Source organism: Struthio camelus, chromosome 27 (genome assembly GCF_040807025.1).
Source record: "Struthio camelus isolate bStrCam1 chromosome 27, bStrCam1.hap1, whole genome shotgun sequence".
In the NCBI taxonomy this organism is placed as follows: Eukaryota; Metazoa; Chordata; class Aves; order Struthioniformes; family Struthionidae; genus Struthio; species Struthio camelus.
The window spans coordinates 486,106-510,027 of record NC_090968.1 but is presented as its reverse complement, the minus strand read 5'-3'; the positions used below and the strand labels follow the sequence as shown (position 1 = coordinate 510,027).

The following is a 23,922-nucleotide window of genomic DNA, read 5'->3' as shown; positions in this document are numbered from 1 at the left end:
CGGCAACCAGCTGGATTGCACTGGTCTTTATACAAACCTGGCCCCGCAGTGTCCTGCCAAAGGTGCTTTCAGACAGCCATCTCCTAGAATAACTGCTGGGGGGACTGACAGACTTCCTCATCCGTGTGGGCCCTGCATCTGCCAGCGTCTAGTCCAACTCCTACTCCAAGCTTGCCCCGAGAGCCCTCCATCGCCTCATTAAGAACACCTGAACCAGTCTTTGCCCTAGCATTGCTACCTTCTCCCAAGGAGGCCACTACTCACAGTCAGCTGACTGCCAGACCTTGTACCACTGAAGACAACCCTTGGAGGGCAGCAGTCCAGCCCGTTTTCCACTTCTTTCGGTCTTCTTACCTAGCCGCCATTGCCACAGGCTTCTCTGGCTGCTCTCGTCTCTGCTTCCTGGCCATCTTCCTCTCTCCTTCCTAACGCTGAGGCCATGCCTGCCTCTTGCTGGGCTGGGTACAGGCCTCGGGGCTGCCTGCCCTCCTCTTTCTGGGCAGCCGGGGACTCCCGGGTGAGCATTGCCTGCCGCTGCCAGGAGCAAAGGGGATCTGGCTGCAGCCCTGCACAGAGCAACCAGCCACATCCTCCACCTGCCCCTGCCGGGGCTCTGTCTCCTCCCTGGGGGCAGTGGGGCAGCAGCCGCGGCAGCTCCAGCCAGTTTCCTTCGGCATGGCGGAGCTGGGCAAGCAGCTCCCGCTGGCTTTGCTGCAGCTCCGGCTGGACCCATGGAGCGGCTGCTCATTCTGCCCAGCTTCCTTTTCCTCTGCCGCGGCTGAGTGCTCTGAGTCTGAGGAGAGCACAATGCATTCAGGGCTTCCCTCTGCCCAGGGCTTCCAGGACCCTACAAGGACACAACTGTCTGACGAGGAGTCACTGTCCTGGGGGTCGGCAGGAGCCAGCAACTCTCTCCAGGCTTCTCCTCCTGCTCGAGCTGCCCCATCATCAGAGCTTCGCCGCGGCTGCTGGGCAGACTGTGTGGCTGCGGCAAGCTCGTGGGGGATGGCGTACGAGGGGCCAGGAAGCTCCGTGAGCCCAGGGCTACTAGCTCGGGATGGGCTCTGGGCTGGCACAGGAGTCCGGGCCGTCCCTGCAGCAGCTGCCAGGCTCAATGAGGCTGAGGGGCTTCCTTCGTGCCGGCTGGGAGCACGGTAGCCATACATGGCCTGCTGGTCGTAGGTCTCCATGCTGCACGAGCAGCGGGCAAAGCTGATGAGCTCGTGGAGGAACTGCTCGGTGCGACTCAGCAGAAGCAGCTCTAAGTCCTCAGCAAAGGCCTGACTGTCCAGGTCGTACCTCCTCAGGTTTGTCAGGACAATGAGCTCCGTGACAGTTAGCAATGTCTGGTGGACTCTCAGTTCCCGCTGCAGCCAGGGCAGCAGTCTCTGAATGCTGGCCGGGCTGCGGCAGAAGTCTGCCGAGATGTCCTGGGGGTGGCCGCCATCGGGAGCCCTTTGCACGCGCATCCCTGTGCGGTACAGAGAGCGGCGGAAGTTCAGCGTCTCCTCCTCCGTCGCTGCCGCATGCCCCTGAGGTCTCCTGTCAGCCCTGGCCTGCCTCTGTGGGGACAGCCTCTGGCGTGGCTCCAGCAGCCCTCCCTCTCTCTGCCTCTGCCTGGTGTGCCTCCGGGTCCCCTCCAGCCTGCTGCTGTTCTGCGGAGAGGGTCGCATCTGAGGAGAAGGGGAAGGCTGCTGCGGGTGAGCTGCAGGGTGACGGCGCCTCCGGATGGCAGGGCGGTGAGGAGCTCTCCGTTGCTGATGGCTGGCAACAGAACCATCTTCGGGGGGCCTGATGACATGCTCCTGGTAGTCATCTTCTGCCACCACTGTGTGCAGAATTGATCGGAAAGCCTGCTTGCACAGCGGGCATTCGGCCTTTGTTTTCGACCACCGGAACACACAACTAAAGCAAAACTTATGGAAGCAAGGTTTTATGTAGGCCACGTTGTCCAAGGTGTCCAGGCAGATGGGACACGTAGCGTCTGGAGCTGCAGGTCTTGGTGTTGTCTGCTGCAGAGGGCTGGGGGGAGCTGAGGGTAAGGAGCTGCCATCCGTTGCAGGTGCCTCAGCTGCTGATGCTGCACTCCGCTGCAGAAAGAGAGGCCGAGATCATTGCCCTTCCTGGGAAGACTGCGGAGGGCAGTGTGGAGGGCGGACTATGGTGCAGGCAGCGGTGCAGAAGAGCCATTGGCACAGAAACCCACACGAGGCTGCTTTCAGGATGAGAAGAAAGAACACAGGCACTGGTGCCTATCACCCAGGAAGGCCTCGGTGCCCTCCCATGACAGGGAGGTGTCATGGGTCAGTCTCCTCCTAACTCAGCAAGAGAGGAAGGAAAGACATTGAAAAATGTCCCGGCTCAGGAACTGCCTAGGAATTGCCGACATCTGCCTCCCTCCTTCCTCCGGAAAGGAAGAGGTCCCTCTTTGCACCAGTACCAGCCGCATCAGCAGAGCACAGGAGGCTGGGGGAGCATGCATTCAGACAGTTCTCAGAGCAACTCTTCCTTTACGAACTGGGAGCTGCCAGAAAGCTCAGGAACCAACATGCTGCCCCCGGGGAACGTGGGCATCCTTGCCATTCTTGGGCACCCTGCCCTTTCTCCTTGCCCTCTTCAAAAGCATGCCCTTGCTGCTTGGGACTCAGCACTTCCCAAAACCCCACTGACCACCTCTGCTTCCTTGCACAGCCCAGCCTGCAGCATAGTTCCAAGTGCAGCTCACCACAGCTGCAAGTGCACTCCGAGGAAGAGGCAACGAGGTCTCTCAGCACTCCTGGAGACCCCTGCAGCCTCTTGCTACACACACGGCACTGGCCACAGATGCACAGCATGCCTGTCAGCCAAGTGAGCCCAGCAGGAGTATGTGCCCTGCCGCCCAGCCAAATTGCAGCAGAAGTCCACAAGCCCTGCCCTGCCCCTGGCAGCTCTGACCCTCACCCTTTTCAAAGGATTGGTGGAGAGGTGACGAACCTTTTGGCGTTGGCGGCAGTGCGATGGCCCCTCTCAGCGCAAGAAGAGCAAGCCCCTTCCCTCTGCCTGTGTTGCCGCTCGTGGGGTGAGGGGCGAGGGTGGGTGGCACCTACCTCCATGGGCTCCTCTGCTGGGGGCCGTGCGGGTGGGGGAGCCAAACGTGCCTCACCTCCTCCAAGGGTTCAGGTGCGCTCTCTCTGGCGCGCTGTCAGCTTGAGGGCCTGTAGAGCACACGACTGTATGTGGCTGTAAAGGGAACAGGCTGCAGTTAGGGGAAAATCCTGCACGTGGCTTGGTAACTGCGACTGTATAAAGGCGGCCCCAGAACTTCAGAGAAGTCATCGTAGGTACCATAAAGGGAGGCAGAAGCAAGGCATGAATCTGTGGAATTAGCCAGCACTTAGGAAGAAGGAGGAGAAGCCTGGAGGAGAGGGCTCCTGGGGAGTGGGGGGAGGTAATGCCTAGCTGAGGCATGAATAGCTGAGGTGGGATATCCAGGACGGCCGAGAACTGTCTAAGGGCAGCCAGATGTGTTTCCTGCAGACCAGAGGGAGGTGGCAAGGACCTCCCCTTGAGCTCAGTGAATTCTGAGTGGTTCTGCTTTTTAAAGGAAGATCTACCTGCTTGCTCACTCTGAATACACTGTCTGTGCACCTCCCAAGACCAGGAAGCTTTTGAGCTTGCAGTGCGGCGTCACCTCCGTCCGGTAGAACTCAGGCTTGTTCTGAGAGTTGAATATCAACAACTGCAGGGTCACGGAACCACGGAATGGCGGAGGGTGGAAGGGACCTCTGGAGATGGTCAGGGTCAGCTAGAGCAGGTTGCTCAGGGCCGGGCCCTGTTGGGTTTTGAATACCTCCAGTGAGGGAGACTCCACAGCCTCTCTAGCATTTCTTTCTGCCACCACAGCATGGCAGCACCTCATGCCGGCCCAAGCCAAAGATCCTAGAGGCATAACTGAGTTCAGTCGGTCCAGAGAGTTGCCTCCCAGCAGTAGAGACAGAGAAACAATAGCAGTTGAGAAAAATGACTGACCCAACTGGGACAACCTAAGCTCACTTTTCAGCTGTGGCTGTAAATGCCTTCCCCTCGGGAATAGCAAAAGAGTAACATAATCTTTGTGGCCTATAGGTAACAAAATCAGAAATTGTTTCAGGTTTTCTCTTAAGCCGTTTCAACAAACCCTTTCTCAATTTTGTTCCCACCACAAAATTCACTGCTGTTTTAACAGTCCTGGAAGCTAGAAGGGCAAAGATGGCGACACAAACCAACGTCGTTTTTTCACCTAGAAGAACGGACAGCACATTTCTTTTGCCTTCGGTCCCATAAGGAGTACTGTGGATTAAACGCACGTGCCCTAATAGTCTGTGGATCATTTTGGTGGAGGAAAAGGGGGCTGCGTCCTTCAATTTGATCAGTAGCGCACTGCCCCGGTCTGGGCCAGGCCCCGGCAAGGTCTCCGCCTCCAGCCATTCCCCTGCAAAGGGAGCAAACCCCAACGGTCCCTCCATGGAGCTGACATCAAAGCAGCAGCTGGAGCCCAGCTGGCCGCATGGCCTCATCCCTCCTGGCCCAGCCGTGGGGCCCTGAGGGAGGCTGCTCGCCCTGCCCCACTGCCCCCCCGCACTGCCTGTCCACCCGGGCCCTATGCCAGCCCTGGTGCTGGCCAGTTGCCCGGGACCAGGGCAGCTCCAGCTCCCTGCCAGGGGGTGGGAGTGCGGGAGGAGCCAGGCCAGGAGCTGGGGGGAGAGGCCGGACCTGCTGCCTGGCTGGGGCTGGAGCCCTGGTGTGGAGGGAGGCGGGGAGGGCCGGGGACCAGGCAGCAGCTGCGGGGCTGTGCCTGCGCCTGCTGCACTGCCGGGCCCTGCGGTGTGGGGAGAGGAGTCAGGAGGCAGGGCAGCGTGGGGAGGACGGCAGGGCGGCAGGGCAGGGGCAGGAGGGCAGTGGGGGCTGCAGCGAGGGGTCGAGGCCCGTGTTTCTGCGGCACAGTAGCACTCACACCACAGCCCAAGCCCCCTTGAAAGCACAGCAGCACGGGGGAAGGGGTGGGTAGGGGCAGGGTGTCAGCTGCCTCGTCAGCTTCCAAACTGTCCCTGGCCCCAGTGGCACAAGGAAGCAGAGGACAGTGACACTCTGTGCCCCTTGTTCTTGTGTCAAGGAGATTCCCTGCCCCCAGACGGCCTGCAGCTCCCTCGTGCCAGCGCCTCCCTCCAGGACAGCGCCAGAGTCCCTGCCCTGCGGCTCCTCAGGCAGCTCCTGCTGCCCCCAGGACACACCAGCCTGCCCTTAGCTGACACACAGAGAAACAGACTTCTCGCTCGCTTATTCCTCCTTGCAAGCACACGGTTGTTGCTTTGCTGCTCTCCAGGGACGTTCCTGCTGCCCAAAGAGCCTTTCCCCAGGTGAGTGCATCGGCGCTGGCCTGCCCGGCCATTCCTGGAGCCTTCCCCTGTGTAGCGACCCGAGCTGGGGGTGCTGCTCTGCAGTGGGAGCGGACCGTGGTGCCCTGGGGCCACAGGGTGACTCCGCCCTGGCCGTGGTGGTCAGGGTGGGAAGCAGACCCCGCAGGACAGACAACCCCCTACCAAAGGGTAGGTGGCCATGGACGATGCTCTGAGCAATCGCAGGGCACTTCAAACAGCTCAGGCTGTGTTCAGGTGTGGCCCTAGATCAAGCCCATGGCTTTTCATTGAAGGTGACGTGAACCGCTCTCCAGGCTCCTTTCCCTGGGCCTCCGGGGTCCCCACTGCCTCTCGTGGGACTGTAGGGCTCTCACTGGCCTGCACATTCATTGGTTTAGGCCTTTACCTTTGGATGACTCCACCTGATTTTGTGAAGCTCCATTCACTGCCCACCCCGAGGCACGTGGTGCCCTTGGAGATGCCCTGTGCTCTCCTGGTGGCTCCATACTCCCTTGGAGAAGGATGGGAATCAGTCTCCAGCCCTGTCGTTTGGGAGATACCACTTGACCATTCACCACCTCCAGGAGCACTGGCTACCCACAAGCGAGAGCTGAATCCAGCCCTCCTTCCCTAACACATCATCCCATGGGCTCATCGCCTCGAGCCCATGGAGAACCCCCAAAAAGCAACAGGCCCCTTCAGGCTGAAAGCCCTTGAGCGCATTGTTGACTCCACCTTTGGAAGAAGAGCCCAACCTTCAAGCACTGCACTGAGGAAATCCCCATTTATTACAGAGAAGCCCGCTCTGACACAGTGATAGAAACAGTGTATCTGTCCCTGCCAGGAGTCCAGGCCTTGCCCCCGCCTCACCCTTACAGCCGGAAATGTCCCGCTAGAAGGCCCTATTCCCATCTCATGAGAAGACAGGACTCCTAGACAGGGCCAAGAAGGGAGTTACTTTCCTCATGCTTCAGGGACTGATTTAGAGGAGGTAAACAATACATTGAGAAGGCCCTGGCATGAAGCGGGATTCCGTTCCATCCCGTGCACTCCACACACTCTCAGGAGGGGGGATTCCCCTGTCCCCAGTTTTGGTGAGCACAAAATGGCTGTCTGCATGCCAGCTCCTTGTCTAAGCTCCCACTGTAATCAGTGGAGGTGGAGGGAGGGAGGGAGGGAGGAGGGGAATCCGCCCTGCACACACCAACACCTTTGAACTTCTGAAGGGACAGCGGTGGGCCAAGACGCGTGCAAGCGCCTGCTTGCTCTGATAGAGCAACTATGAGACCCAAACCCTGCCAGAGCATCAGCTGGCCGTGTGATAATCAGTGTCAGCCTTGCCTGCAGTGGCTGTCAGGTTCACAGAATCACACAGAAGCACGCAATGGCCAAGCCTGGAAGGGACCTCTGGAGATCATCTAGTCCAACCCCCCTGCTCAAGCCGGGTCCTCTAGAGCATGTTGCCCAGGACCGCGTCCAGGCCGGTTTTGAAAATCTCCAGCGAAGGAGACTCCACAAGCTCTCCGGGCAACCTCTGCCAGTGCTCCGTCACCCTCACAGGCCTCAAAAGTTTCTTTTGAGGGAATCTGATGTTACAGGGGGTGTTGATTTAGCACAATGATTCAGCAATGCCCTGAGAGCACAATTCAAGTGTATCACAGTACAAGTGTATACACTGAACAACATCTAGCTAGACAGTTCAAGCACAATACCAATCACAATACCAATGTGGTTGCCATTTCCAGTCTCAGACACGCTCAGCGTCACAACGCTGGTCAGGTCTGTGTGCAACAGCTGCGGTTAGTGAGCTGCATCCTACACTGTCCTTGCGATTCATGGGGCACCTTGCCCTCTGAGCCTTCTCCCATTGTAGGCGTTGTTGGTCAGTCACAGTAGGCTCTCGCAGGAATGACCGCTTACTGCAAAAAAATACCTGTCACCTGAGCCTGTGCTGTGGACAAACTGGTGTCCAGGCTGGCTTCAATAAGCTTACGGCTAGGAGGAAGGAGAGCTCGGGCGTTAAGCATGAAAACTAAGGGTGGCTGCCAAACAGCACAGGCACAGCTTGTCTCCCTGAGGCTTAGTGATCTGTCCCCCGCAGATTCCCAGGCCCAAAGCGCAGCGGATCAGCAAGGCTGGACTGATCGCTCCAGGACAACACTGCGAAAAGGGTGATTATAGCGCGTGAGGGGTCTGCCCGCTGGAGCACAGCCCCTGAGCTTCCCGCGAGACAATAGCTGTGGGTAGCTGGCATCAGCGGGAAGCTCCTCTCTCTCAGCTAGCTGATAGGGGGAGTGGGTGTTGGCGTGCTCTTTCTCGGTATGCTGTTGGTTGGGGAGCATGTCCGAGAACTGAACCTGCAGTGTCTCTGATCTACATGCAAGATGTGAGAGAGAGGCAGCATACCCGCCATGCGATGCATCAGCTATGGCCCACTCCAAGCTATCTCCCTGGGAAGCACACAGTGCAGGGGCCCCTATGGGATCTCCTTGTACTTGAGATGGCCTTGTTAGCAATTCTGCTAGTAGATCTGCGCTTCTGTTAGTGTTCATCATTCTGCCAGTAGATCTGATACCCGCCCATTAGTGAAGAGCCATGACATGAGTCTAAGCATGCCCCTACCGGGCTGTGCTCTGGGCAACGTGTGGGCTCCAGGTGCGACGCCTGTCCCTGCTGCCCTGCTGGCTCCTGCCGGCGCCCTGTGCCACTGACCGCTAGACCCCAACAAGGCAGGCCGGCTCAGAGGACACAGGGAGTGACTGGCCACAACTGTTGCACAGAAAGCTGGCTTGCTCTCCGTGCAAAGGGGACTGGAGGCTGGCCTCTGTTTCAGAGGAACGGCTTGGGAGCTGTGGGCCAAGCAAGGCCACCATCCCCATGGCGGGAAATGAGTCTGCCATGCATTGGGAAAGGCGTCTGCCTGTCTGCCCCTGCTGCCACAGGGTCCCCAGTGGTTGGGCTCTAGCACAGAGCCCTTTTGGGCCAGGCCAGCTGGCATCTTGCAGCAGAGGCTGTGGGGATGAAGGGCTTCCCCAGGGCTTTCTCCTCCCATCTCCAGCCCTGGGCTTTAGGCCTCCATGCCCGGGGAGGAGGCTGGGGGAGCACAAGAGGCGGGTGCCTGCCGGGGGGCACTGGCCACCCCTGGCCAGCGCTCTCGGGGGCCCTTTGTGACGGCCCTTTGTGACGGCCTCAACCTCTTGTGACAGCGCAGCGCTGCTGCATTGCCTCGGGCGGCTGCAGAGTCTCGCCCAGCTGCCTGGTGGTCAGACTCGTGCCAAGCTCGGGTGTGAGGCGCGGGGGGTCGAGCAAGGCTTTTGGGGCTGGTGCTGGGCTCGTGCTCTGGGGCTGGCAGCAGACCTTGGTACCGCTCGCCAGAGGCACCGCTGCCTGTGCCTCCTCGTGCCCTGCCTGGCAGAGGCGGCTGGGCTCCCACGGGGCGTGCTTGCAGAGTGGAGGTGAGCTGCGTGGGGGACGTCCAGCACGGGCTGGACCGGGTCGGGCCGGGCGGTGGGGGCGGTGGGACTCGGGGAACTGCCAGCGCCACAGCCCGAGTGTGCCTGCCCGTGGGCCAGGGCTGTACATGTGTGCCTGGCACACGTGGACTGTGGGGGAGCAGGGTGGCTGCTTCCAGCTGTGCACGAGGACATCGTTTGGAGCACACGCAATATGGGTCTGTAAGTGTGCACGAGTGTTTATGTGTGTATATGCCGGGAAGGGTAGTGACCACGTGAGCGTCCCTGTGTGCCCGAGCACACGGGCTGTAGCCCCCTCACACCGTGCTGCCTCCCAGCGCACAGCCCAAGCCATGGAGGTGGCGGATGTGAAGCTGGCCCTGCAGCGGGTACAGGCGCAGAAGCAGGAGCTGCTGAATCTCCTGGAGGCGCTGGAGAAGGACTATGAGGCGCTGCAGGGCACAAACGCCCGCCTGACCAAGCAGGTGGCCAGGTGGGGTGATCGCGACGTGGCTGGGCGCGGGAATGCAGGAGGCTGGGGAGGTGTGCGGAGGTTGGCGGAGGAAGGGCAGGCAGGTGGGAGGGCCTGTGCTGGTGCGTGTGGTGTGATGGCACCCCGTTGCTGCAGGCAGCAGAGGCGCAGGAGAGGGGCGGAGGAGCTGGAAGGGCTGCTGGCCGAGCACAGCAGGCTGCTGGAGCAGCTGAATGAAAGCAAGGAGGAGAGGGGCCATTGCAAGGAGCTGCTGCGGTGCCTGGTAGGCGTGGAGTGGCCTTGGTGCGCGGGGCTGGTGGTGCCCCCGCTGAAGGCCTGCTCTGTGCCCCCTCTGCTTGGCTCTGAAGCCCTGCTCTGCCCCCTTCCCCATGCAGCAGGAGGAGAAGCAGGAGCTGCAGGCTGCTGCCCAGGAGCTGGCGCGGGAGAACTGTGCCCTCAGGCAGCGGTGCTGCAGCAGCCAGCAGGAGCTGCAGGTGATGGAGGAGCTGCTGCCCCAGCTGGAGGTGAGCGGAGCCAGGGGCCTCTGGCTGCCCGCTGGTGCCTGCAGAGCTGGGTACAGAGGGGAGGCGCGTGCGAGGGACAGTGGCAGAGTGGGAGCTGGGGGCCGAGGGCAGCCGGGAGGGCGGAGGGCCTGGGACCCGCTGCCAGGAGCAGATCTCACAGGAGAGAGCCCGTGCCCTGCTGAGTGCTCCTCTTCCTCTCCTCTGCCGCAGGAGCGCTTGCAGGCAGCCAAGGAGGAGAGGCGCATGAGGCTGCAGGAGCTCGACGAGGTACAGGGGAGAGGGAGAGCTGCGCTGGCAGCAGTGGGGTGCCAGTGCTGGTGGGGTGCCAGTGCTGGCATCGGTGCACCCCTCAGCCTTGGCCAGCAGTGGGCCTGGGGAGGGCACTAGCCCCAGGGGCCGTGACTCCCCTTTGGCTGGCCTTGTCTGTGGCCAGCCCTCCCGGGGCCCTGGGGCGGGGCAGTTGCGAGGGGGCCGAGCCCTGGGGCTGGAGGCGGAGGGGGCTGCCCAGCTGCCAGCTCCACTGGTGGCATTGCATTGTGTGCCCTGTGAGTTGCAGGAGCAGCAGCGCTCGGCCCAGCTGAAGCAGCAGCTGCGTGAGCAGGAGAAGCGGGCAAAGGTAGTGCCAAAGGGGCGAGGGCAGAGGGTGGTGGGCGCCCACTGGCCGGGGGCTTTGGAGGAGGCTGCAGCAGGCACGTGGACCGGGCCCCTTCTGTCTGCCAGGTGCTGCGGGCTGAACTGAGGCCACTTCGAGAGGAAGTGGAGGAGCTGGAGCTGGAAAATGCCTAGTGAGTGGGCACCGGGGACACCTCTCCCCACAGGCGCATGCAGCAGCTCTGTGCTGCAGCTGGAGGGCCAGAGGACGCCAGTGCCGGCCTCGGGGAGGGGATGCAGGGGCTCTGTGCAGCATGTGGCGGGACAGGAGACCCCGATGGCTGCTGTGGGGCAGCAGTATGTTGCGACGGGCAGCCCCAGCGGCCATGGAGGTCAGCGCTCGCCCAAGCAAGCTCTGTTGCCTGCAGCAAGCAGCAGATGGAGCAGGAGCCCGAGGTGGAGGGGTCTGTGCTGCCGGAGCTGCTGGAAGCGAAGCTGGTAAGGGGGAGAGGCAGCGCCAAAGCCTGCAGGAGCTGGCAGGGTCTTGCTGGGGAGAGGGGCGCCATGCAGCCCCGTGTGGGTCCCACAAGTGTCCCCGCTCTGTGTTGGCCTGCAGGAGAGGCAGGAGCTGGCAAAGAGATGCGGCATGGCTACGTGGCTGCAGTGAGTTGCCCCTGGGGTCCCTGATGCCCTGCGGCTCACGTGTGGGCTGCTGTGCAGCGAGCGGGCTGCGGCCTGGCGGGTCCTGCTCACTGGCTGTGGGCTTTGCAGCTGGGAATCACGCCCCGGCAGCGCATTCCTTGCGCCAAGCTTTCTTCTTTCTGGGCTCCTGGCGGCTCTTCTGCAACCCTCCACCAGGGAGCGACGAGCAGTGCGTGTTGGGGGGTGGGGGTGCAGACGGTGGGGCTGGCTGAAGGGGCCCGCGTGGCCCAGCGGTGGGTGCAGGGCAGGAGAGGGTTGGGATGCACCTGCCCTGCGCCCTCTCCCATGCCTGCGCTGTGCCCCAGGAGACTCTGCATGCTCTTCATCTGCCTGGAGCTGGTCGTCGGCTTCGTGCTGGGCGCCGTGGTGCTCTACGCTTCCCAGTATGACCAGGAGTTCCTCTACCGGCTGCTGCTGTGGCTGCTACCCGAGCAGAGCTATGCTCACCTGGTGTACGTGCTGGGAGAGACCCTGAGCCTGTGGAGTGAGGGGCTGCTGCCTTCCTGACAGCCGTCGCCCAGCCCCGCGTCTCCGTAGGTCTCGGCCTCGTGGAGCCTGCTGGGTGCCCGCTGAATAAGACGTCCTCGGAGACCACTTTGGTGTGGTCGAGTGTGCTTTGTGCGCACGCAGAGAGAGGCCCTTGGAGCCCCAGAGTCTTTTCACATGGTGGCCTTTGTGGGCAGGGGGTGATTTGAGGTGGTTGTTGGGGGGGAGGGGGTTCAGGGTTTCCTTCCTTTGGTGTACTCGGTGTACTTTCCAAGGCCCGGGGTTGTCTTGTCCCAGGGTGTTGAGCAGGCAAAGGCGTCCGAGCCTGGAGACGGCGTGTGAATCGAGCAGACGTTGTGGACTCGTGAGGGCCACCGTGCCCCGCCATGGTCTTTGCACTTGGCAGTGTCCCTGAAAGCGGAGCCCAGGTCCTTGCCCTTCAGCTCATGCACCACTTTGGCCAGCACCAGCATGCTCTTGCTGACCATCTCCAGACAGGGGATGTCCTCCAGGCCCCTCATCAGCACCACCACAATCACCCCCTTTTACTTCCTCAGCCGCAAGGCCGAAGACACACAGGAGCTTCTCATTACCTGGGCCTCCCCTTCCTTCTCTTCAGCAGCCCAGGCCCGGGGCCCTGCAGCGCCAGGTGCCACTGCCCTCCCCACCGCCGCCCGAGGCCGGTCCCCCGCAGACCCGCACGTCACAGCTCCGAGCTCTCTGCTCTCTCCACACGCGGCCTCGCGGGCGGCTCCGGCTCCTGCCCTCGCCCCAGCAGTGTGAGGCCGGCCCCGGGGCAGTGGGAGTTGTCCTCCAGCGGAGCCTCCGCCAGGAAAGGCTGCTGCCACTGGGCCCCGCTCTGCTGGGCTCCCCTGTGGGAGTCGCTGGAAGGGAACTGGCCCCCGAAACCTGAGCTGGGCGCGGGAGCTGTTTGCCACCCTCCGGGGGAAACGGAGTGGTGCTTTCAGCCAGTGTTGTAGCGCGACAGGGGCAGAAAGGCCTGGAGCTGTGAGAGCTCCCATCCCCATAACAGTTTCCTTTCGAGGTATTTGATGCTACATGGGATGTCTGATTTAGCAGAGCGATACAGCAACAGTCTGAAACCACAATGCCAGTGTACACTTCACAAACTCTAGCAGTTGCATTATACAGTTCCATCACAACACCAATGTGATCCCCTTTACCCATTACTATCATGGGCTCACTGTCACAACGCTGGGCCTCCCCAGTCGCCAGGAAGGAATACGTGGGTTGAAGCCAGCTCAAGCCCGTTGCTCTCCTTTGCATCAAGAACTTTTTCAAACCCTTTACAGGTTAGGGCCCATTTTCTTCCCTTTGTTTCCAATGTTCCTCGACACAAATGTCCTTAATTCCTTTCGCCCAGGCCCTTGCTTAAACCCAAATGGTAAAGACAGAGCAAAACCCTCTGCTCGAGGTGTGCATTGCTGCTGGAGACGGAGCTAGCTAAGCAGGGGTTCACGTTTCCTTGCTTCTGCCTTCTGTGCATCAGTGTTTCCAGGCTATGGCTGCTTTAGGAAAGCCAAGACTCCCCTGTTCCCTTCTGAATCACGAGGAGAAAATGGGTCTTGCCCTGTGTGATCAAACAGCTTCTAACGCACCAAGTGTTTGGTAAAGAAGGACAGAACAACAGTCTCTCTGGTCAAGAGTGGGTATTGTTACTTAACCCTCTTCTCCTCGGGCTGACCTTTGTAGTGTCTCTGGCTGTTTGCAGTAATGGTGAGTGACAAATTCTGTGTGCACCTTTGGGTGCCCTGGTCTTAAATTAATGCAGACTTTAGGCAAGACTCTTAAATAATCCCTTTGTAACTGTTTGGGGGGGGTGTGTATGGTATTTTGTTTGTTTGTTTATGATGGCAGAGTTTCCAAAGCAAGTAAGCAAATTGCACCTTTTCGGGACAAGCCAAGTTCCCTTGTTTAGATCAGGTTCGTGTCTTCTCTGGAGCTTCTCTAGAAAGCTGAAGGCATGGAACTGTTGCAGGTGTCCTGAATTGTCCCCTGCAGGGAGGTCAGGTGTAATTGGATTGCTGGCAAACAATTTTCTTCTCTAGCCAGCAGTTTGTCAGAATGTCATGTGCACACATTTGCTATTGTCCCCATGAGCTGGGTTTTTTTCCTCTTTTCACTGTTTGTTATTTACGTGGTAGTTGACAAGTACTTTTTTCACATGTCTGTGCCATTGTTATGCAAAGCTATGAGTTTTGTAATTATTTTGGGGTAGATCCTGGAATCTGAGGAAAGGCTGTTGGGTGGTACAAAATGACAAGCTCTGCTTGTGAGGCAGGAGCAGCATCCCTTCTTGCAAAATGACTAACTTGGTCCAGTGTGGAGTCTTGCAGTTAAAGCCCCAGCAGATGCCGTGCTCCAGTCCTCGTCAACTTTCACATGATAGTCAGAAGGCCTCTTTGTCCGAGTTGACGCTTCCTACTCAGCCAGTGCGTATGAGGAATCTGTCTGCGTTGTCCCTCATAACCTGAGAGCCCCATACATCTAATGGTGCTTGAAAGCTGACTCGTGGTTTTTCTCCGAACACTTTCCCATCTGTCAGTGCAGACATCAATGTGGTGATGCTTGGGGCCCACTGCGAAATGATCTGGTCAGGTACAGAGTCTCTTATCACCATACTGGCTTGGGTGCCTTTAAAGCACAATGAGCATGGGCTACCCTGAGTGTTGGTTGTAGGTCTCTCCCAGGAAAAGGCGGATCTGTGTGTCACGTTGTGATCTCTCAAATTTACAGGACAGCGTACTTTGTGAAACCAACTTTAGTCTTATGAGCTTATTAGGTAAAAAAGAAAAAAAAACCCAAAAGCAAAGAAAGAGTGAATCCTTTCTGTGCAGACTAGCCTAAGTCATTAATTCTGTAGTTACTTAATTAGCTAGTTCACTGATTTGTTAACTCGATGATTCATTAATTCACATGCTTATGAGCAAGGCAGTTACCTAACCGACAGTGAGAGTGCTCATCCTTCCTCCGTCACGATGCGGGCATGCCCTGAATTGCACCGGGATGCACAAGAGCCTCAGCAGTGCGGCTGCTGCTGCATCCGCTTCCAAGGCTGCTTGAGTGAGCCGATGTATTTGGACCTTCCGGCTTGGCAGTTCAATCCCTGCCATGCCTATTGGTTGTTTTGGTTCCTGAGCAAGGATTTACTTAATTCCAAAGCACTTGGGTCTTATGTGGTGTTAACAAGCAGTTCCTTAAAAACCTGCAAGGATAGCAGACCTCATCCTTTTTGTCCTTGAGGATGGGGCGTATGGGTTGCTCTCCCTTTAGCCTCATGGTGCTGCTCCCAGCCTATGTCAGGCCGTAGCATGAGCCCTCCTTGCAGGGTCTTGGATGCCTGGGTTGTGCCAACTCCCCAGTATATTCAGAGCCAAAGCTTTGCTGTGAAGTACGTGGTGGCCCCTGGCACAAAGGAACTGCCTTTAGAGAGCAATCAGTAAAGCTAGGCTTTTGACCTGAGGGCAGACTGTCGGGGAGGGGCTTCCTAGTAGCAGCCTGACAGCTGAAGCGGAAGCGTGCTGTCCACGGAGGGCATTGCGTTCTTCCAAGAGCTTTGTAACTCTCCTCCTGGCACCTCCCACTGTTAGAGCTTCCAAATTATTGCAGCTCTGCAGCGTTAGCAAGCATTTCTGCATGTGTTAGCTGGCGTAACACAAATCTCTAGCTAACCTGGCTTCCTTAGATGTCTTTGCCATTGATGCCGAGGTGGGGAAGACGATTACACCAACAGCTTTCCAGAGCAGGAGCAGCGGGGTCCACTGGGTCAAACGAGCTGTTGGTTCACACTGGCACTCTCTTGGGCAGTGTTGAACAGCAGCTGTCTAGGAAGGAGGATCAGAAGAGGGCACTATATACTGATGTTTTCTTTTTTTTTCCTCCGAGCATTCTTCCAGCAGGCTGTGGCCTGGGAGCTTCCCCTGCCAGAGGCAGTAGCCCAAGGGCCTTTCCTGTATTTGTGCTTGCAGAGGGGCACCCACTCAGGCACACCGTGAATCTGTGGAAGGGCCTAATGCGGTTCCTTGCCTGATTCTCTGTCCCTTTTCTTCTTGCATTTGCTTTCCTCCTTTTGACCTCGGCAAAGCAAGGAGCACGTGCTTTCATGGAGCGCTCTGCTTGACTGGCTGGGTCTCCCTGGCCAATAACCACTAGGTCACAGCCTGTCATTTGTGCATGTAAAGTTAAGGTTTGGGTGTTTTGGCCCCCTAGATGCTTTACTTCCCCTGCAGTGAATATCCTCTGATGCTTTATTGCGCAGCCATTTGGTGTCCTTTGATCCTTCTGCAGCTCTTTTGGCCCAAAACAGGGAGATGAATGAGTGGGGTGCTTTTTTGCTTTGGTTTTGTTTTAAGCAGCCACTCTCTGCCGGAAGAAGGGAAGGCGCAAAGACATCAGAAGGCGGCGCTACAAAGGAGGCGTTACAAAGACATCTCTGTTCCGGAGTGGGTTGTTCCGCCCGGAAAAGGGAACTGGACCTCCTCCTCATGAGGCCTTAATCTGTACTACTGAGCCTAAGCTCTTAGAGAAAGCCCACAGGCATCTCGTCCTGTTCTTGATGTACCAGCTGAGAGGGCAAGTGGGCTGGGAAACCGAGAGAGAGGAAAGTTCTCCCTCTGTTTTGCATTCATTTGGAAATTCCACAGTGACTGAATGGAAGCGGCTGTGGGTTTTTTCTGGGCAAGTAGGCAGATTGTGTCTCCAGAGACAAACCCGTGTCATTTCACACGGGTGAGAGGAACTCCTGAACAGTAACAGATGCCTTGCCGAAATGAGAGAAGTGGGGCAGTTCTGTAGCTGTGAAGTGTCCGGGGCAGGGCCCGGGGGGGTTTGTAGCTCCCCCATGTTTGGTGGGTGGGATCAGGGCTGGAAGCTCACAGGGCAGAGCTGTGTTGTCTGCCTGGATTTCTGATACCTGCTTGCCAGCAGAAGCTGTGCAGTTCCTCTTGGGCAAGGGACGGCAGCCAATGGCTTTGTAATGTCTTTAGGGGAGGAAGGTGTTTAACCCTGTGACCTGTTAAAACAGGAGTTGTTTTGAGGGGCAGCTTTTCCTCAGGGGCTTGCAAGCTGTTGTTAGTGAAGGCGATGTGGTTTTGCTGGGTTGTCCTGTCTTGCCCCCATTCAGGAGGGGGGTGGGCAAAACCATGCTGCCCCCAAAGTGGCAGGTATGGGGTGTTCCTCAGATGAACTTTGTCACCTGAAAGACTTGGCAGCTGGGATGCTTAAGCGTATTTCTGCTGCTTTCTCCTAGGATTCCTTTTCAGTGGCATGTTTTTCGGGTGCGAGTCAAGGGTCTTCCTTCTGCAGGAAGATGGTGTGGGAAACAACGCCGCAGCAGCTGTGGGGAGACATGCCCTGTGAGGGTAACACTGTGATCACCTCCTGCTGAGGAACTCTCGTGTTAATTATGTTTCTGACGCCTTCTTCCAAAAAGCAGCCAGCACTCCGATTTTCCTCTATCGGCTGCAACGTAGGGATTAAGCTTTTTTCTTCTTGTCCTGCCTGTGCAGACAGTTCCTCTCTTAGGAGTTAGCTACTGCACCTAAAGTGCAAGCCCATGAGCTTGCTGTGCCCCAGCTGGTGGGGAGTGGGGGAGCTAGCCTCCTGCCAGGCTAGCTATCTGAAACCATCCTAATACTCTCCTCTAACATTAACTACCCTCCAGCAAGAATTACTATGGCCTAAGGATAACTACGAACAGTAACTCTAACTAACTCTAACTATAAGTAATAATGCTAATGGTAACTATATGATAACTATAATAACTGCCCTAAGTATAGCCAGGCAGACTAGCTGTCTCCTACCCTTAGAGAAATTACAATGACCTAAGGATACTCCAACTGCTCTAAGAATACTGTAAGTAACTACACGCTAAGACTATGATAACCAACTCTACGCTAGCTATCCTAACAGCATCCTATCACTGTAACTACCCTACATTCTCAAAAGAGCCTTGGCAGGAGCGGTGGGATCCGTTTGCAGGCTGTGTTCTCCATCGTGCCGTGGAGGTGGAGGGGAGCCCTGGGAGGGAGGTGCCCCTGCGGCCAGCCGTGTCTCTGGGAAGGACCATTTGGCCAGGTTGCGAGGGGGGCTGCCCTTGCCTCTGTTGAGCAGAGGAACTCGGATGCTTTCCCGATTCAGTGCCAAGAGTGGGGAAGGGGGGAGGTGTAGAGCTGTTGCTGTGGATGCGCCGCCTCTGCTGTTCTAGTGAGTCCCTTGTTGCCGGCAAGAGTGCTGAAAAGTCTGTGAGAGATGGGCGAGCATTTACGAGACACCACACAGCCCCTGAGCTGAGCTTCCCTGGTGAAGAGAAGGGCTGAGGAGCCCCGTGGCAGGGAGAGGGAGAGCCACTGGAGAGCACTCTGCAAACATGGAACTTATTCTCCAGCTCCTTATTCTCCTGCTTCAGCATCCCTCTGCTGCCTATAAGGCACTGGGAGAAACACGGGTGAGGTGCTTGTGCTGCAGCTTTGCCTAAGAAAGAATAACCTGCCGCTGCAGTTAGTTCTTTTGGTTCAAGCAAAAGAAAGGAAGCTCAGTGGGGCTAATGTGCTGATGTGTCCTGAGGGCTCCAGAGCTTTGTGTGGTTGTTTCCAGAAGGAATTTTGGCACTTCAAAATAAAGTTTCTTGAATTAGGCGTGATCTCAAGATTGCAAAGGCAAGTCCTCAGCAGTGAGAAATGGTAGAGACTGGAAGTCTCTCCTGCTCTGGCGAGGTGCTCTGGGACTCGGAACGTGTGGGAAGCGGAAAGGCAGGGGTCATTGGCGTAGAGCAGGGGAAGGGCTGACTGGGAGTCCAAACTCCTGGGTTCTCTCCCAGCTCCAGCGCACTGCAGGCAGGCAAGTGTGGGGACGGTCATTTCTCCCCTCTGGGCCTCAGCCAGTCCCTGGGTGTTCACTGTCGGCCCAGCGCAGTTCTGCTGCTCCGTGTCTGCTTACCGATGTGCCCGTGGACACTGCGTACCCAGCTGCTCAGCTGGGAGAGGTAAGGGAGCCTCTGCAGGACGCCACTGGTAAGGAGTCAGACTTTTTTTGCTGGCAAGGACAAGCTTTGTCTCTTTTTAAGCGTTTCTTTTCCCCCTCTGTAATCCCGATGCTGGCTCAAAAGACGTATGTCATGGTATAGAAGGGAAGCAAATCTCCTCTCTGATTGCAGGTGTGCCTGTAGGTGAAGCTTCCCCAGCATCTCAGCTGGACGAGGTTTTGGCGCCTCTGCGGAATCCTGCGGGTGAGTAGGCAATACTTTTTTCCTGGAAGAACAAGCTTGTGTTATTATTTAATTTCTCACTGCACTCCTGTTATCACTCTCGTGACTCCAGAGAAATATATCTCGATAGACAAGTGAGGGAAATCTCATCTCGGCATGGTGTTGCCTGGTGCTGGCTAAGGGAAAAGCCTGAGGACGGGAGTTTGCCCCAAATCCTCTCTGACTCACGCTGACAGGGAGCCATAGGACATCAGAGACCAGTCCTGAAAGCTAGTTGCGCACAAGTGTTCTCTGGAAGAGCTGCGAGAGGAGGAAGGGGAGATGCCGCCTGTGTTTTAGGGAAGCCGGAGCACACAGTGGCTGCTGGGTTGGCGAGTCTAACCGGCACCACTTCAGCTGGAGCTGTGCCTTTGTGCAGCCAAGGACCCCAGAGTCCCTGGCTCAGAAAGCAGGAGCACAAGAGAGCCTGCCTCCGTCAGCCTGGGCTTAGGGTGCTGCGCTGGGAGTGCCTCCCTTTGTATCGAGCTGGGAGTTCCCGTTGTTCCTACCAAAACCTAGCCAAGGTTGCAGTCCCAGGGTTTGCTTTCAGGCAGAGATGTTAACTCCTAAGTTAACATGTGGGAAAGCTGAAGGCCTCTGTGAGCTGGGAATAACATGCCCCCTGAGGCACAAGCATGGAGATGGGCTCACCTCAGTGAGCAGTTCCTCACCTCATTGCAGGGGGCCTGGGGAGAGAGGCCAGAGGCTGCATTGCTCAGCCCTGCCAACCCCCACAGCCACAGCTACGCTCACCACTGCTGCAGCCCGGTCCTCAGCAGCCATCGGACATGCGGAATGTGACACACCTCCCAGAAATGATTTTGCTCCTGCTTCAAAGAAGCTTCAAAGCAGGGTTGTCAGCCTGGAAGCCATGTCCTGGCAGGGCTAGCTCTGCCTCCAAGCTGAGGAGAGCTAGACAATTCAAGCCAGTCTTCTTGCATCCTGAGCTCTGGCAGCTCTCCAGCAGCTCACATCCCAGGTGCCTTAAGTGCGTTCAGGTGACGAGCTCCTTAGCCAGCAGCAGCACTGGTGAAAAACCCCAGGGCCAGCTTCTTACCTGGAAGGTGGCACCCGCTCCAACACCGTGGTTAGCACTGCACGCCAGCAACGCAAAGGGGAAGAAGTAAGGCACGCAAGGAGATTAAAAGCCCCTAGAGCAGGTGGGGTGAGAGCGAAAGGAGCAGAAACACGGAGGCAAGCCACTTTTCCAGCAGAGGGGAAGCTGAGAGGGTTCCTCCCCAGAAGTGTATGCTGGGGAGTTTTATGCCTCCCCGTTCTCCAGCCCAGACAGGGCCATTTGGGGAACAGCTGCAGGGGAGCTCAGGCATTTTGGTGGGAGGCCCACACACACACAAGGAGAGGGGCTCGGTGCACCTCAGGTCTGTGCGGAAAACCCACCACTTCCTTGCCTGCCAAGGGAGAGCAGAGGGTGACAGAAGGCAAGTGAGTCACGAGGGACCCCTTCACTCTCCTCAGCATTTGTCACGGCAACCAGCTGGATTGCACTGGTCTTTATACAAACCTGGCCCCGCAGTGTCCTGCCAAAGGTGCTTTCAGACAGCCATCTCCTAGAATAACTGCTGGGGGGACTGACAGACTTCCTCATCCGTGTGGGCCCTGCATCTGCCAGCGTCTAGTCCAACTCCTACTCCAAGCTTGCCCCGAGAGCCCTCCATCGCCTCATTAAGAACACCTGAACCAGTCTTTGCCCTAGCATTGCTACCTTCTCCCAAGGAGGCCACTACTCACAGTCAGCTGACTGCCAGACCTTGTACCACTGAAGACAACCCTTGGAGGGCAGCAGTCCAGCCCGTTTTCCACTTCTTTCGGTCTTCTTACCTAGCCGCCATTGCCACAGGCTTCTCTGGCTGCTCTCGTCTCTGCTTCCTGGCCATCTTCCTCTCTCCTTCCTAACGCTGAGGCCATGCCTGCCTCTTGCTGGGCTGGGTACAGGCCTCGGGGCTGCCTGCCCTCCTCTTTCTGGGCAGCCGGGGACTCCCGGGTGAGCATTGCCTGCCGCTGCCAGGAGCAAAGGGGATCTGGCTGCAGCCCTGCACAGAGCAACCAGCCACATCCTCCACCTGCCCCTGCCGGGGCTCTGTCTCCTCCCTGGGGGCAGTGGGGCAGCAGCTGCGGCAGCTCCAGCCAGTTTCCTTCGGCATGGCGGAGCTGGGCAAGCAGCTCCCGCTGGCTTTGCTGCAGCTCCGGCTGGACCCATGGAGCGGCTGCTCATTCTGCCCAGCTTCCTTTTCCTCTGCCGCGGCTGAGTGCTCTGAGTCTGAGGAGAGCACAATGCATTCAGGGCTTCCCTCTGCCCAGGGCTTCCAGGACCCTACAAGGACACAACTGTCTGACGAGGAGTCACTGTCCTGGGGGTCGGCAGGAGCCAGCAACTCTCTCCAGGCTTCTCCTCCTGCTTGAGCTGCCCCATCATCAGAGCTTTGCCGCGGCTGCTGGGCAGACTGTGTGGCTGCGGCAAGCTCGTGGGGGATGGCGTACGAGGGGCCAGGAAGCTCCGTGAGCCCAGGGCTACTAGCTCGGGATGGGCTCTGGGCTGGCACAGGAGTCCGGGCCGTCCCTGCAGCAGCTGCCAGGCTCAATGAGGCTGAGGGGCTTCCTTCGTGCCGGCTGGGAGCACGGTAGCCATACATGGCCTGCTGGTCGTAGGTCTCCATGCTGCACGAGCAGCGGGCAAAGCTGATGAGCTCGTGGAGGAACTGCTCGGTGCGACTCAGCAGAAGCAGCTCTAAGTCCTCAGCAAAGGCCTGACTGTCCAGGTCGTACCTCCTCAGGTTTGTCAGGACAATGAGCTCCGTGACAGTTAGCAATGTCTGGTGGACTCCAAAGAGGACTCTCAGTTCCCGCTGCAGCCAGGGCAGCAGTCTCTGAATGCTGGCCGGGCTGCGGCAGAAGAAGTCTGCCGAGATGTCCTGGGGGTGGCCGCCAGCGGGAGCCCTTTGCACGCGCATCCCTGTGCGGTACAGAGAGCGGCGGAAGTTCAGCGTCTCCTCCTCCGTCGCTGCCGCATGCCCCTGAGGTCTCCTGTCAGCCCTGGCCTGCCTCTGTGGGGACAGCCTCTGGCGTGGCTCCAGCAGCCCTCCCTCTCTCTGCCTCTGCCTGGTGTGCCTCCGGGTCCCCTCCAGCCTGCTGCTGTTCTGCGGAGAGGGTCGCATCTGAGGAGAAGGGGAAGGCTGCTGCGGGTGAGCTGCAGGGTGACGGCGCCTCCGGATGGCAGGGCGGTGAGGAGCTCTCCGTTGCTGATGGCTGGCAACAGAACCATCTTCGGGGGGCCTGATGACATGCTCCTGGTAGTCATCTTCTGCCACCACTGTGTGCAGAATTGATCGGAAAGCCTGCTTGCACAGCGGGCATTCGGCCTTTGTTTTCGACCACCGGAACACACAACTAAAGCAAAACTTATGGAAGCAAGGTTTTATGTAGGCCACGTTGTCCAAGGTGTCCAGGCAGATGGGACACGTAGCGTCTGGAGCTGCAGGTCTTGGTGTTGTCTGCTGCAGAGGGCTGGGGGGAGCTGAGGGTAAGGAGCTGCCATCCGTTGCAGGTGCCTCAGCTGCTGATGCTGCACTCCGCTGCAGAAAGAGAGGCCGAGATCATTGCCCTTCCTGGGAAGACTGCGGAGGGCAGTGTGGAGGGCGGACTATGGTGCAGGCAGCGGTGCAGAAGAGCCATTGGCACAGAAACCCACACGAGGCTGCTTTCAGGATGAGAAGAAAGAACACAGGCACTGGTGCCTATCACCCAGGAAGGCCTCGGTGCCCTCCCATGACAGGGAGGTGTCATGGGTCAGTCTCCTCCTAACTCAGCAAGAGAGGAAGGAAAGACATTGAAAAATGTCCCGGCTCAGGAACTGCCTAGGAATTGCCGACATCTGCCTCCCTCCTTCCTCCGGAAAGGAAGAGGTCCCTCTTTGCACCAGTACCAGCCGCATCAGCAGAGCACAGGAGGCTGGGGGAGCATGCATTCAGACAGTTCTCAGAGCAACTCTTCCTTTACGAACTGGGAGCTGCCAGAAAGCTCAGGAACCAACATGCTGCCCCCGGGGAACGTGGGCATCCTTGCCATTCTTGGGCACCCTGCCCTTTCTCCTTGCCCTCTTCAAAAGCATGCCCTTGCTGCTTGGGACTCAGCACTTCCCAAAACCCCACTGACCACCTCTGCTTCCTTGCACAGCCCAGCCTGCAGCATAGTTCCAAGTGCAGCTCACCACAGCTGCAAGTGCACTCCGAGGAAGAGGCAACGAGGTCTCTCAGCACTCCTGGAGACCCCTGCAGCCTCTTGCTACACACACGGCACTGGCCACAGATGCACAGCATGCCTGTCAGCCAAGTGAGCCCAGCAGGAGTATGTGCCCTGCCGCCCAGCCAAATTGCAGCAGAAGTCCACAAGCCCTGCCCTGCCCCTGGCAGCTCTGACCCTCACCCTTTTCAAAGGATTGGTGGAGAGGTGACGAACCTTTTGGCGTTGGCGGCAGTGCGATGGCCCCTCTCAGCGCAAGAAGAGCAAGCCCCTTCCCTCTGCCTGTGTTGCCGCTCGTGGGGTGAGGGGCGAGGGTGGGTGGCACCTACCTCCATGGGCTCCTCTGCTGGGGGCCGTGCGGGTGGGGGAGCCAAACGTGCCTCACCTCCTCCAAGGGTTCAGGTGCGCTCTCTCTGGCGCGCTGTCAGCTTGAGGGCCTGTAGAGCACACGACTGTATGTGGCTGTAAAGGGAACAGGCTGCAGTTAGGGGAAAATCCTGCACGTGGCTTGGTAACTGCGACTGTATAAAGGCGGCCCCAGAACTTCAGAGAAGTCATCGTAGGTACCATAAAGGGAGGCAGAAGCAAGGCATGAATCTGTGGAATTAGCCAGCACTTAGGAAGAAGGAGGAGAAGCCTGGAGGAGAGGGCTCCTGGGGAGTGGGGGGAAGTAATGCCTAGCTGAGGCATGAATAGCTGAGGTGGGATATCCAGGACGGCTGAGAACTGTCTAAGGGCAGCCAGATGTGTTTCCTGCAGACCAGAGGGAGGTGGCAAGGACCTCCCCTTGAGCTCAGTG

At 58.2% G+C, this 23,922-nt stretch overlaps 1 protein-coding gene across 1 annotated transcript; it reads right to left on the bottom strand.

Annotated features, from left to right (window-relative positions):
* Window positions 1-18,379: 18,379 nt before the first annotated feature.
* On the bottom strand, window positions 18,380-22,354 carry LOC138062426 (E3 ubiquitin-protein ligase Topors-like; the record flags this gene model as incomplete). Its single annotated transcript, XM_068920516.1, has 2 exons — window positions 18,380-18,450; window positions 21,400-22,354. Coding segments are annotated over 2 exons (1,026 nt in total), but the record flags the coding sequence as incomplete, so codon positions are not given.
* Between the last annotated feature and the right edge of the window lie 1,568 nt (window positions 22,355-23,922).